Source organism: Dendrobates tinctorius, unplaced genomic scaffold, assembly GCF_039654945.1.
Source record: "Dendrobates tinctorius isolate UK_male_01 unplaced genomic scaffold, ASM3965494v1 ptg000143l, whole genome shotgun sequence".
Taxonomy (NCBI): Eukaryota; Metazoa; Chordata; class Amphibia; order Anura; family Dendrobatidae; genus Dendrobates; species Dendrobates tinctorius.
The window spans coordinates 1261111-1275602 of record NW_027361810.1 but is presented as its reverse complement, the minus strand read 5'-3'; the positions used below and the strand labels follow the sequence as shown (position 1 = coordinate 1275602).

General features: G+C 44.4%; 1 protein-coding gene across 2 annotated transcripts in view; it reads left to right on the top strand.

Moving 5' to 3' along the window:
- Positions 1–10740, top strand: part of SLC49A4 (solute carrier family 49 member 4) — a 46502-nt gene extending 35762 nt beyond the window's left edge. Inside the window, exons 8-9 of one of the 2 annotated variants that reach the window (XM_073545283.1) lie at positions 2580–2762; positions 10038–10740. In XM_073545283.1, coding sequence (XP_073401384.1) covers positions 2580–2762; positions 10038–10153 — 299 coding nt within the window. In that variant the 3' untranslated portion in view covers positions 10154–10740. The other variant, XM_073545284.1, reaches the window with a different exon arrangement.
- The last annotated feature ends 3752 nt before the right edge of the window (positions 10741–14492 follow it).

Genomic DNA, 14492 nt, shown 5'->3' with positions numbered 1-14492 from the left:
ACTTGTGTGTGTGGGGGGTGTGTGCGGTCGTGTGAGTTTGTGTGCGGTTACGCTATCGCTGGTACTGTTTTTTACAGCGCTGTGGGATCATGCTGGCAGATGTCAGCGTAATTCTGCAGCTGAATGTGGCCCACAGCGGTGACCTGCGGTAAAAAAGCAGGCGTGACCCAATGAGACTACTGCTCCCATCGGGCTATGTCTGGTGTCACTGATAATAGTGGTAGCAGGTGCCGCTGATTGGAGAGTATATCATAGAATCATAGAATGGTAGAGTTGGAAGGGACCTCCTGGGCCATCTCGTCCAACCCCCTGCTCAAAGCAGGATTCGCTAAATCATCCCAGTCAGATGTCTGTCCAGCCTCTGTTTGAAGACTTCCATTGAAGGAGAACTCACCACTTCTCGTGGCATCTTGTTCCACTCATTGATCACTCTAACTGTCAAGAAGTTTTTTCTAATATCTAATCTGTGTCTCCTCCCATTCAGTTTCATCCCATTGCTTCTAGTCTTTCCTTGTGCAATCTGCGGGCGCCCTTGCTCACAGTTTAAAAAAAAAAAAAATAAAAAAAAAAAAAAAAAAGTAAAATTACATACATACTCCCATAAAAATAGAAACCCATTATACTCACCTGGCACCAAAACCCCGATGCCCTCGTCTCCTAAAAATAATGTAAAATAATCAACCAACATATACTTCCTGTCCTCTGTAGTCCAGGTAATCCAGATTGTCCCATGTGTAGAACAGTGAAATCGGGAGATGTGACCGCTCTACCCGGCCGCTGGCAATACACTGCGGGAGCGATTACCTCCTGTCAGTGTATCAGCTGATCAGCTCCGGTGCTGTCACTTACGGCACCACTGTGTGGGAAAGGTTTCACACAGCGGTAGTGCCGTAAGTGAGAGCATCAGAGCTGATGAACTTTGGTGAACTCACACAGCAGTGCAATGATACACTGTGGGAGCGATTACCTCCTGTCATTGTATCACCGGAGGCTGGGTAGAGCGGTCACATCTCCTGATGTGACTGTTCTACACGTGAGATCATCATGGGACACTCGGTAAATGGACTACAGCGGACAGGATAGTGTTATATGTTGGTTTATTTTATTTTTGTTGCAGGAGATGAGAGTGTCGGGGATTAGGCGTTCAGTAGGTATGGTTAATAAAGATTCAATAAAGGAGTCTGTGTGATTATTTCAAATACAGGACTTTATTCTGACTGTCTTTATTTACCATGTAACTATAGGATTATTAATGGACATGTGTCTTATATCCGCCTCTCCATTACTAAGCCATGGGCTTGATGTCACCACACAAAACAAAGGTCACATCAACCCCACAAATATGAACGACACTTTCCACCGCTCCAGGGCAAATGGGAAGAGCGAAGCTAAGTGCCAGAATTGGCACATCTAGAAGATGCGCCATTTCTGGGGTGGCTGAGAACTGATGTTTTTAACCTGGGGTATGCCAATATCCACGGCTCCTTCCCAGGCTATTAATATCAGCCGCAGCAGTCTGCCTAGCCTTTGCTGGTTTGATTTTATAGGGAGACCCCATGTCAATTTTTTTCTGGGGTTCCCCTGTAAACTAGCCAGTAAAGGCTAAGCAAACATCTGTGAGCTGATATTAATAGCCTGGGAACCTTTATGGCTATTTGCTTCTTCCCAGAATATTAGCATCAGCCGTCTGCTTTCCATCTGCTGGCTATGAAAATTATGCAGGAGCCCATGCAATTTTTTTTACATAAACAGATTGTGTTTCATGCAGATATCATGTGTGTGTGTCTTTTATTTAACACTTTATGTACCATTTTATTAATGAGGGTATCTGGCTCTGGCTGACACCACCCATTCATTGCTAAACCTCGGGCTTGGTAACACACACACACACACACACACACACACACACACACACACACACACACACACACACACACATTATATATTCACTTATATTTGTTTTGTTTGTGTAAACATTATATTTGAACATGGTATGTAATGATATTATGGTCTTCATTGGAGAATGAAAGAGAAGAGGTTGGACAAGGAAATGACATCACAATTTGTTTGTTTTTTTCTAAAAAAAAAAAAAAAAATATCTTTAGCTTACAAAAACGCATACAAATCCACATGAAAAACTGCACCAAACACGCATCAGAACCGCGCAGAATTTTAACTGCGTTTTCTTTTTAGAGAGGCAGAATCCGCAACGTGCGCACATAGCCTTACACTTAAATATGAGCTGAGCTGCAGAAGCCAAAAACGGCCACTGCATAGCAGACTGGGGGGGGCGCCAGCGGTTTGACCCCCACTGATTGAACATTGATGACATTAGTCCTGGGCAACACATTTAACTGCAGTAGCACAAGATATGTTTTTATTTTTTTTTCCTATAATGATTGTAAGGTTCCAAGAAAAGAAGCCAGGAAGGAGAATAGTTGTTTCTGCAGAGCTGGCATTAATATGGCGGCACAATTTGTGCTAAAGAAAGTTGCGGATATTTAATTAAAGCTAAAACTGGTATGTTGTCCATGTGAATGTTGAAACTTTGCTGAGCGACTTTGTGTTTTGTGACGCAGCGACCCTCTATACCTCATGTATCCTGATTGGTGTCTTCCTCAACGGCACGGTGCCGATCTTCTTCGAGACGTTTGTGGAGACGGTCTACCCTGTCCCGGAGGGGATCACCTGCGGCTTCGTCACCTTCCTGAGTAATATCTTCACCGGACTTTTGCTGGTGTTTTTAACTTTTTATCATACAGGTAAGTGGACGATAAATAAGATTACACTCTGTAGATAGAGAAACGCAGAGTTCGAGGACTATGGGTGGGTTACTCAGTGTGTGTCTGGGTGACGTCCTTAACCCCTTCATGACCGGTGGTATTTTTGGTTTTGCGTTTTCTGCTCCCCTTTTTCCAAGGGCCAAAACTTTTTTATTTTTCGGTCAATATGGCCGTGTGAAGGCTTGTTTTTTTCAGGACGAGTTGTACTTTTGAACGACCCCATTGGTTTTAACATATCGTGTACTGGAAACGGGAAAAAAAATTCTAAGTGCGGTGAAATTGCAAAAAAAAAAAAGTGCAATCCCACAGTTAATTTGTTTTGCTTTTTTACTAGGTTCACTAAATGCTAAAACTGCCCTGCCATTCTGATTCTCCAGGTCATTACGAGTTCATAGACACCAAACATGTCTAGGTTGTTTTTTATCTTAGTGGTGAAAAAAAAATTCCAAACTTTGTTAAAAAAAAATTGAGCCATTTCCGATACCTGTAGCATCTACATTTTTTGTGATCTTGGGTCGGGTGAGGGCTTATTTTTTGCGCGCTGAGCTGATGTTTTTAATTATACCGTTTTGGTACAGATACGACTATCTGCCCGTTATTGCATTTAACTGCAATGCGCAGCAACCAAAATATATATTTTTTTAAAAAAAATTTTTTATAAACATTTTTTATTCTTTTTTTGGCATGCTTCAATTGTCTCCATGGGAGACTAGAAGCTGCCATAACCCGATTGGCTCTGTTACATACATGCGATGATTAGATCACCTGTATGTAGCAGAATACCTCACTTGCTATGAGCAGTGACCGCTGGGCAGCGCTCATAACAATCTGGCAGTGACAACCATAGAGGTCTCCAGGGGGTCACTGATGGGTGGATTTCCGGCGCAATTGCTGTAATTGCATGTTAAATGTCGCTATCAGGTTCTCAGCTGCATTTCATGGGTTAATAGCTGCAGGTGGATCGTGATTCCACCCGCAGCTGTTCCGGTCACATTTCAGCTGTTTAAAGGGAGCCCACATCACAGGGAGGGTGTCCGACATCAGCGTACTATTATGCCTGACGTCGGGAAAAGGTGTTAACGGGAACTTGTCAGCAGGATTGTGCTCAGTAACTACAGACAGTGTCAGGTCGGCGCCGTTATACTGATTACAAATGATACCTGGTGATGAAATCCGTCTTGTTGTTGTTTAATGTTTATTCTCAGTTAATGATATGCTTGTGCTTCAGGGCCGCCTGTGGGGGGTCTTCATGTGTTGCTCAGCTTAGCTATTCATAAGAAGACTTCTGACAGGTCACTGATCCCTCACTGATTCGCCCCTTATTTTACATAATGAATATTATATATAGAGAAAAAAAATCACCTGTAGCAGGCGTCGGTGTCTGCGCTGCAGCATGATCGCATGTGTAATGTGCATTTAATTCTTTTATTTGATGCCATAAATAATTTCATTAAGAAAAGCCTCAAAATGGCGCCGGCAGTGCCTGCGCAGTAGCAGCTATTGGTAATCCAATAGCTGCTACTGCGCAGGCAGCGCCATCTTGCTAGAGAAAAAAAAATTGCATCCTTCAAAATGGCACCGCCTGCGCAGTAGCAGCTATTGGATTACCAATAGCTGCTACTGCGCAGGCACTGCCGGAGCCATTTTGAGGCTTTTCTTAATTAAATTATTTATGGCATCAAATAAAAGAATTAAACGCACCTTACACATGCGATCATGCTGCAGCGCAGACACCGCCGCCTGCTACAGGTGATTTTTTTTTTTTCTTTTTTCTTCAATATACATTCTATTCAGTATGTAAAATAGGGGGTGGGTCACTGAGTGACCAGTGACCTGTCAGAAGCCATACAGATGAATATGTAAGCAGAGCACCACATGAAGCCCCGCCCACAGGCTGGTCACAGCCCCACCCACAGCTCCGCCCCGGAGCACGAGCATATCATTAACTCAAAACTGAAAATAATGATCAAACAACCACATGACGGATTTCATCACCAGGTATCGGTGTAATCAGTATAACGGTGCCGACCTGACACTGTCTGTAGTTACTGAGCACAATCCTGCTGACGGGGGCACTTTAAAAAAGGGGTAAGCGCAGATATACAATAATATATATTTTGTGTTCTAAAATGACCAGGTTTAGACTTTGAGGGAAAACTGCTCCTTTTTAAATACATTTTGTCATAAATTTGCACATGGGTGAATGAGGACTGGTGGTTAGGGACTTGATGATAACACTGTCTGAGCAGCAGTCTGGTTCTTGTACAGTTGAATTCCTGCACTCGCCGTAGGCCTCTTCCAATGGCCGGCTGCCATAGCTGCACGTTGTGTTGTGTGCAGCCCATGACTGGCGGCTCAATGTCAGAGGTGTATCTCGCTGTTATCCTGTGTACAGTCTGTGCACAAAAGCCACAACTCAACCCTGGAGCTGGAGGTATCCTGCCCCTGAGAGGTGAGGTACTTCCGCCGTATTCTGTGGCTTACGCTCTAGCAGCGCAGGGTCGTGTATGATGCACTGTGTGTCGGAGGATAATGTGCTGACTTGCTTCTCTTTGCTGAGGTCCAGCGCTGCGGCGAGAAGCTGCCCTGTAACACTGACTGTATAATAAGGCTGGACGGTGACTGCGGTACATTACTGTTATTTTTTACGCCTATTTCGTGGCGAAAGTTATGATGAGTTTTCCGTCTGCCTTCAGCCATGCCTCCTCCGCACTAAGTCCGCCCTATTAACAAAAATTTGGCAAAGCTGATCGGGGTTGGCATAAAAACTGCAAATTCACAATTTCCTGAAGTTTCAAGATGTTTTATGTCACAATCCTGGTGAGAATGGTTCAGTGAGTCCTGACCTTGTATGCAGCACTGCATAGCTGTCCTGTAGCGCTGGTCGCTGGAGCAATCCTCAATGGTGTCTGCATACGAGCCCCAAGAGAATCCTATTCTCCACGTCTATTGATGGTTCGCGCTGCACCTTTTTCCCGCAGCCCTTTGGTCTTACTCCGGTAATCGGCGTCACGCCACCCTATTCCATCGGTCCCCATTAATCAGGCGCCACAATTGCCGTGGTTGTAAGGTCACATTGCAGCTCCGGATGCAGCGGATAATTGCGTGCTGACATTTCGGGACGCCTGACATTTTGTCTCTAATTCCAGGTAAAAGTTCTGCTCCACGTATTGATCTTGCAGGGCAGGAAATCCATTCCGAGCGCGCGCCACGTTCTGCAGACACAAATGTTCCAGCTGCTTTTTGTGCTGGAGATTTGGAAAGGACACCGATCCGCTCCCATCCATGACTCATTTTAATGTCATCATAAAATATATAATTACCCACAAATGATTTAAGGCCACAGATTGAGCAGCGCTGAATAATCCACGGCCGAGGAGGGGACGTTGGGACAGTATGTATAATGCCAATTAATGTTTCTGCCGTCGCTTGGCTGAACTTCACCTCACCTGTCTGATTGCCTTCATCCCCAGTCACCGCATTCTGTGCTGAAAAATCATAAAATGTAAAATCCAGCATTTCTTTCCAAATACAGACGACCGTGGAAATGTGCATTATGGGTAACGAGCATCCACATTAACCCCTTACTTCCATGGTCTGTCTTTGTTTTTGTGCTTTTGTCTTTTCCCCTTTTTCTTCCAAGAACCAAAACTTTAATTTTTCAGTCGACATCTCAGCATGAGGGCTTGTGTTTTTGCAAGACGAGTTGTAGTTCTCAATGACCCCATTGGTTTTACCGTGACATGTAGTGAAGTGGTGGGAAAAACACAATTGTCACTTTTTATTTATTTTGCTGTGAGCCCCATCTGTATTTATGGTGCATGTCAGGAAGGGGTTACATGGCTGAAGATGAATATTCTATGCACTTCTGCTGCAGTCCTGCCTGTCGAGGTGGCACTGTCACCTGTCTGTGTCCCGCTGTGCAGGTCATCGGAATGTATAGATGCGAGTTCTGTCCGCGGTCGCCTGCTCTTGCTGCATCACCCGCTTGCCTTCCTTCGGGTTGCAGCCGCCCAGATGTCTCCAGTCCTGCCTACAGCGTTTGTCGTATTATAAATTGAGCAGAAAAAAAAGAACATTTTCTCCTTTTCTGCCTTCTGGAATTAATTCTGAAAGAGGGCAATATCCAGTTATAAATCCAAGTGTGGCATTCAGGCTGATAAATTTCTCCATCAGGAGCAGCTCAAGCATTGCAATTCCCCTGCGTGGTCTATCCGTCATCTTCCAGGAGTCGTTCCTCCGGAGGAGAAGACTGTGCCATTGAGGGATTGATAGAGGCCACAGCGTCAATAGGAAAAGAGAGCGGCTCAAGTATGCAGTAATGTCCCTGTGTCAGAGAAATTGTATCCCGGGGGTGGGGGGAATATGGCCGTGTGGTACATGTCGCAGGGGGCTTAGACTGGGACAACCACGGATGGAAACGTCCCATGTTCTTTCTTGCTGTAAACAAAGGACAAGTCATCATAAATACATCCAGGGACCCAATTTATATGGAATTACACGGGACACCTTGTGGCGACGTCCATCGCAGGAATGAGGAATCTTTGTTACTCTAGATGACAGACGTGGGTAGGACATTAGATTTGTAGGCTGCATTTATCTCCAGAGCTGCTGGTCTGAAGGTGCAGTTGACACCTTCTGCTTTACATGTCTTGTATAACAATATCATGAGATAAAAAAGTACAAGATCTGCATTTAATACTTTTTTTTTTTTTTAGCTTTGTGACATCCATTTGGTACATTTACCTCCGGAGACAGCGGAGCGGGTCACAATTATCCCCTTTTAGAATAGAGGGGCAGAGCGCCATTCACGCCCTATGGCGCTGCCTTGCTCTGTGCTTGGCTTTTTTCCGGCAGTCATAGAGGATTGGAGCAGCAATTGGACATGTGCACTGCCGCTCCATTCTAAGGGAGGTATAGCGCCCATTATGCCAATCTGTGCAGGTCCCAGCACTGAGACCACGACAGATCGACAAATCCTCATCTATCCAAAGGATAAGTGATGACTGCTTTACCTAGAACTAATGTAGCCAGAATAATCCTCGGCTTCCAGCGTTGGGAGTCCGAGAGTGTCAACGCCTTGTGTGCAGTCGGTGTCCAGAGATGTCCATGCTTGTACCTTCTGTGTGTAACCGCAAGATCCGCGCTTGTAGAACGGATGCCCTTTGATAATAAAGGAGGCAGGCCAGAGAGAAGGGAGAAGAATTGCATCTTCACATGAGGAATGCTGGACCGAGAGCAGAGACGCAGAGAGGGATCATCCACATTGGAGTACTCACTGCAGATATGTGGGGATATCACTATAGATGGCACGTGGGGTAGTTCTGTATGACGCTGCGCATGCATTTATATAATAATAATTTTATTTCTATAGCGCCGACATATTCCGCAGCACTTTACATTTCAGAAGGGACTTGTACAGAAGATAGACATTACAGCATAACAATAATCACATAGGTCATAACAGATACCAAGAGGAGTGAGGGCCCTGCTCGCAAGCTTACAGTCTGAGGAAAAGAAGGGAGACACGAAAGGTGGGTGGTAACAATTGCTTTCATTGTTTGGACCGGCCATAGTGTGAGAATCGGGTGTTCTGTTGCTGCATGAACTAGTTAACAGTCTAAATATGTAACAGTACAGACACAGAGGGCTATTAATGCATAAAGCATGTGAGAACATGATGCGGGGAACCTGGTTATGGTAAAAAGCTTTGAATGAGCCACACAGGGATATTTAGGTTAATACGTTGAGGCGATAGGCCAGTCTGAACAAATGTGTTTTTAGGGCACACTTAAAACTGTGGGGATTGGGGATTAATCGTATTAACCTGGGTAGTGCATTCCAAAGAATTGGCGCAGCACATGAAAAGTCTGCGGAGAAAGAGCGTCTCTGCAAGATAAATAGACGTGCTGTGATCTATAAAGACGTGGGTCTGCCACCTGCGTCTTTGAAGGCATAGTGGAGATGATATTTCATAAAATCCCATCCACTATGCTGTAACATCTGGATGCTGCGGCTGTACGTAGCGTCTAATCCGCAGCAAATGCTGAACGTGGAAACATGCCCTAATACAGGATGTAACTCAGGATCCGTAATGTATGTACACAGTGACTGCACCAGCAGAGTAGTGAGTGCAGCTCTGGAGTATAATACAGGATGTAACTCAGGATCAGTAATGTAATGTATGTACACAGTGACTGCACCAGCAGAATAGTGAGTGCAGCTCTGGAGTATAATACAGGATGTAACTCTGCATCAGTAATGTAATGTATGTACACAGTGACTGCACCAGCAGAGTAGTGAGTGCAGCTCTGGAGTATAATACAGGATGTAACTCAGGATCAGTAATGTAATGTATGTACACAGTGACTGCACCAGCAGAGTAGTGAGTGCAGCTCTGGAATATAACACAGGACATAACTCAGGATCAGTAATGTAATGTATGTACACAGTGACTGCACCAGCAGAATAGTGAGTGCAGCTCTGGAGTATAATACAGGATGTAACTCAGGATCAGTAATGTAATGTATGTACACAGTGACTGCACCAGCAGAATAGTGAGTGCAGCTCTGGAGTATAATACAGGATGTAACTCAGGATCAGTAATGTAATGTATGTACACAGTGACTGCACCAGCAGAGTAGTGAGTGCAGCTCTGGAATATAACACAGGACATAACTCAGGATCAGTAATGTAATGTATGTACACAGTGACTGCACCAGCAGAATAGTGAGTGCAGCTCTGGAATATAACACAGGACATAACTCAGGATCAGTACAGTATAAGCAATGTTTGTAGACAGTGAGTTCAGCTCTGCAGGATAATACAGGGTGCTTTTCACTAGCTCTTAGTTTATATGGATAGGATTAGTAAGCTCACCCGCTCTAGGTGACATGGTGATCTGCCTTGTGCGGTCTCTTTGTGGTGAGGGCTTTACCCTCTGCGTCGCTCTGCAGTTTGTTCCTTCTGTTGTGCAGAATCTTGTACATTACTGACTGTGACAGCGCTGCTTATGTGAGTGAATGTTTTATAGACTTTTTTGAAATCCTGTCTGTTTTTGGTGATGGTCGCTGTGATGTTCTCTTGCTTTTTGTATTCACACAGCGCTGTCCTGGTGGAACTTCTGCCTCTCGGGGTCTTGTCTCCTCGGCCTTGTGTTTGTTATCTGCTTCGGGGAGTCCAGTGATAAACTGTCTCGGCAGAAGTACACGATCTGAATGTCGGGATTATTCAATGTTGTTTTTTCATTTCCAGAGTTGTCGTGGCTGAACTGGTGCTTGACGGGATCCAGCTTTCTCAGCCTGCTCTTTATTGTGTGCTTCAGGGAATCCTATGATAGACTCTATCTTGATGTCTTTATATCCGTGTAATAGCCCAGCCGGGCCGCACACTTCGCTCACGGCACAGTTGTCTAGTATTGCACAATAGACTGGAGGAAGACGAGCAACGCGAGGCCAGCGGTCTGATATTAACAACTCAATAAAGGGTCCCGCGTGTATATTTTACTCCTGATCCTGGAAAGTGAGGAGCATCAATTACCAGGGAAGTCGTCTGCTCTCGCTGCCTTCGGGGGTTATTAATGGAGGTGAAGGATTAATGTTCTCCATGAATACATTGAGTGTAATCACAGTTTGTCACATGGAAGCTTCACAATCTGCTGACACCTTACACAATGGGGAGATGTGGGCAACGTCTGATACAAATGGTCACGTCATTGATCCTGTATTTTGAATGTTCCAAGCACCCAGGAGCCGAGGACTTGCTCATGTCTGAATATCTGAGGAACTCTGTCCCCCAAACTGGTAAGATCTCCAATTAGGTGGCCTTAACATATCAGGATATTGAAAATGCCATTAAAGCCTTGTGAAGCAGAAAATTGTAGCCAGACGCTACAGTGATGGCCGCAGTTCTCAAGATGAGATTAAATGCTCAGTGTCCAGACTTTTTTTTTTTTTTTCATGCTAACAGCAATCAGAGATATTGAAAATGTTGAGGAATTCTTGCAGAGCGTTCAGTTAACAAGGATCAAGCTTTATTTGCCACCTACAATGTTGCTTCTTTGTCACTAATATTCTCAGCATTTTCTATAATCTGGACACGTGTCCATCTGGTTACTCATTGATTTATTATTGGTTGTGCATCTAGACCAGTTTCTGTCGTCTCCTAGTAGAAGAGATATATATCTGTGTCTGTCGCCTCCTAGTAGAAGAGATATATACTAGAAGGAGACAGACACAGATATAGATCTGCTCTTCTGGATCTGACCTTTGTTTTGCTCTTGTGCATCTCCATTGCTGAGATGTTCTCTTCTTCCCTGTATGTAAATCTTGCCTTTTTAGCCATCAGAGTGTGATCCTCAAGAAGATGCCAGCAGAGAATTGTAAAGGCTACAGCCCCCCTGGCTGACAAGATAGATTTACATACAGCGAGGAGAGGGCCATATCTCAAGAATGCAAGACTAACCCCAGAATTAGGACAGCCGCATTTACTCCAGGTAAAATTCATATTTCTGGCAATTGCTCTATAAGGATGCCGCTGTTGTCCTTTGTTACTGGAATGTGCTGGTGTGTGTTGAGTTTAATTTAAGTTTATCTTTTGCTAGAATCAATTTTTCTGTTGTCGCCGTCACTGTAGATAGGGAATAGATGATGGTTTTCTAACACTATGATCGTCAGGATTGTGTGTATCCAATAGTCTTAGTAGAGAGGGAAGATAAAGAGAATTGTAAGCGAGCACGTTCTGTGGGGTTTCACCACTTTGACAATGATGTTGTCATTAGTGATAGTGTCGCACGGTGTCCTTTTCCATCCATGATGTCCCTTTAGAGGGAAGATATGAGTGCTCACTTCGTACCTTGTGTTGTTGCTCTGCAAGATCATTATCTAGGAATGTCTCCTAGCTGGGTTCAGTTCAGGGGGAGATTGTACATTGAAGCTCTTGTCAGTCTTTATCTGGAAGCAGATGTAGTTTTCTAAAATCTAGGATGTCTGCGGATTCTCAATCCCGATCTGTTAAAGGGAATCTGTCACCCCATTTTTCGAGTATCTGCTACCGGCACCGCCATCAGTGGCTTATCTACAGCATTCGGTAATGCTGTAGATAAGCGCCCAATGTAACCTGAAAGATAAGAAAAATGAGTTATATTATACTCACCGGGGGGGGGGGGTGTTCCGGTCTTGGTCCGATGGGTGTCGCGGTCCTGCGCCTCCTATCTTCTAACGGTGACGTCCTCTTCTGCCTGTCGTGGCTCCTGCGCACTGCTCTGCCTTGTTGAGGGCAGAGCAGAGTCCTGCAGTGCGCAGGTGCTGAACCTCTCTCGGCACCTGCGCACTGCAGTACTCTGCTCTGCCCTCAGCAGGGCAGAGCAGTGCGCCTGCGCAGGAGCCACGACGGGAAGCAAAGAATAGGACGTCACCGTTAGAAGATGGGAGGCACCGGACTGCGACACCCATCGGACCAAACCCGGGCCCAGACCGCCCCTGGGTGAGTATAATCTAACATGTTTTTCTTTCAGGTTACATTGGGCGCTTATCTACAGCATTACAGAATGCTGTAGATAAGCCCCTGATGGCGGTGCCGGTAGCAGATACTCGAAAAATGGGGTGACAGATTCCCTTTAAGAGAAACATTCAACATTTCTCAGGCGCCATCTGTAGTTTACTTGTAAATCCCAAAAAAACTGGTGCCAGAATCTAAATTTTGTTCCGCAAACTGTAGCCAAGTCATGTCATTGGCTTTTTAACAGCATGTGAAATAGCCCTGGGCTCACAGTTCACTTGTGTCTCAGTCCACAGCCCACCAGCGTCTGTAAGTGTGTCCGTGTATGTGTCATCTGAAGTTTCACCCAATATGGCCCTGAGCCACTGATCCCAGCTCTGGTGAGAAAGGCAATATGGTCAGATATTTAGGCTAATTTGGCCGTGGACAGTGAGGACTCTGGATTAATTTTACACATGGTAGTTTTATGGTAGAGATTCCTGGGACTCGCACTTGTCCAAGTGGGATTGTCAAAATTCATGTGTTCACTACTAAAACTACAACATTCAAATTCACTTTGGGTCAAGGGGTACACTCTAATGCAGTGTTTCCCAAATTCCAGTCCTCACGGCCCCCAACAGGTCATGGTTTTAGGATTTCCTTACAGGTGATGGAAGTATCATAAAGGCATTAGGAATTCTCTCACATGTGTAACACTATGGAAATCCTGAAAACATGACCTGTTGGAGTCCGCGAGGACTGGAGTTTGGGAACGACTGCTCTAATGTAATGGATTAGGCCCAATGTTCAGTGCACAGAATGGTGAAACCCTTTAATTTCAATTGCATATGGATGTTACTTTAAAATCCAGGTAAAAAAACCCATTAACAGTGACCATGGCCGTACTCCTGAAGGTAGGTCTAGATGACAGTAGTGGGATGCTCTTCAGTCTCCTAGAAAACGTCTCATAAAGCCAAGCACCGCGGCTTCTGGAAGAGATGGACAGATGACTACAGATAATCTGCTCATCTGGGAAATGGTTGATGTGAGCTCCACTCTATAGTAAGATTTCCATATACCACAATTATGACTTTTATACCCAATTTGTCTTTGACGAAGGTTTACTACTGATCCCAACTCTGTGCCGTTTCCCTGTTGCCTCAGCTATTCAGGATTAGGTGGAGCGTTGACTTTTCGTGGCATTATGTTTGTCTTGTACCTTACGCCATGCTGCTAATATCCCAGGAGCTGGGACTACGAAGAGATTCCCGTTGTTTTGTGTTGATGATCTTGTTCTCTAATCTTTGTATATAATGTGATCTGGAATAAAGTTGTTTAATGCCTATCATGAGTTTTTAACCTGCTCACTGCTAGTACTGTCAGGTAAAACCTTTTTATAAAGATTTTTCATTGTAATGTGAAATAAAAGTTTTTAAATACTTTTTTTCCTGAATGTTTTCTTGTCTTTGATACTAGTGATTTATCTTTAGTCTTCTAAGCAGGATTCTTAGGGATCAGACCCCTGAACACGTGGGAAGCAGACGCTTAATTAAACTAATATCAGCGCTATAGTAAAAAGTGATGGTAATACGAATATGGAATTGCTTGAATATTGGTGATTTAGCTTATTCTTTGGAGCAAGAGACCGGATTCATGTGTAATGCACCCCTAGGAGGCAGCAGATGCTGGTCTTATGTGTTATGGGCGGGGGATACTTGCCACTATACTAACGAGGATTAAACAATTCCAGAAACCTCGACATGTCTTCTAGTTTTCTTACCTTTTCATCAGATTTTTTTTTTTTTATGTAGAAAATTAACATGGCTTATTAATTCAGAATAGAGAAGTGTAATCAGCCATGACATACCTAGTGTCATTGTGAAGGAAAATACTGCGACCGTGAACATGAAGCCACTAAAGGTTATGAATGAAAGAAAATGTATTGCTTGAGTCGTACAGACTACAGGAGTCCTATATGATAACAGGCCAGGCTACTTAAAGGGAACCTGTTAGGCCCCCCTGTATCCCAGAACCACCAGCAGTTGCATATGTAGAAATTCTGCCTAACGGTCCCCGTGTTATATACTTTTTGTAAAAATCTGTTCATATATTTCTAAAGTGCGAGTATAATCTGTAACTGAGGGGGCGTTGGTCTCCCCCGGCTAGTCGGCCCACTAAACATGTTAGTGAGCCCCTGTGATAACAACTTGCAAGTGACTTTGACATCGCAAG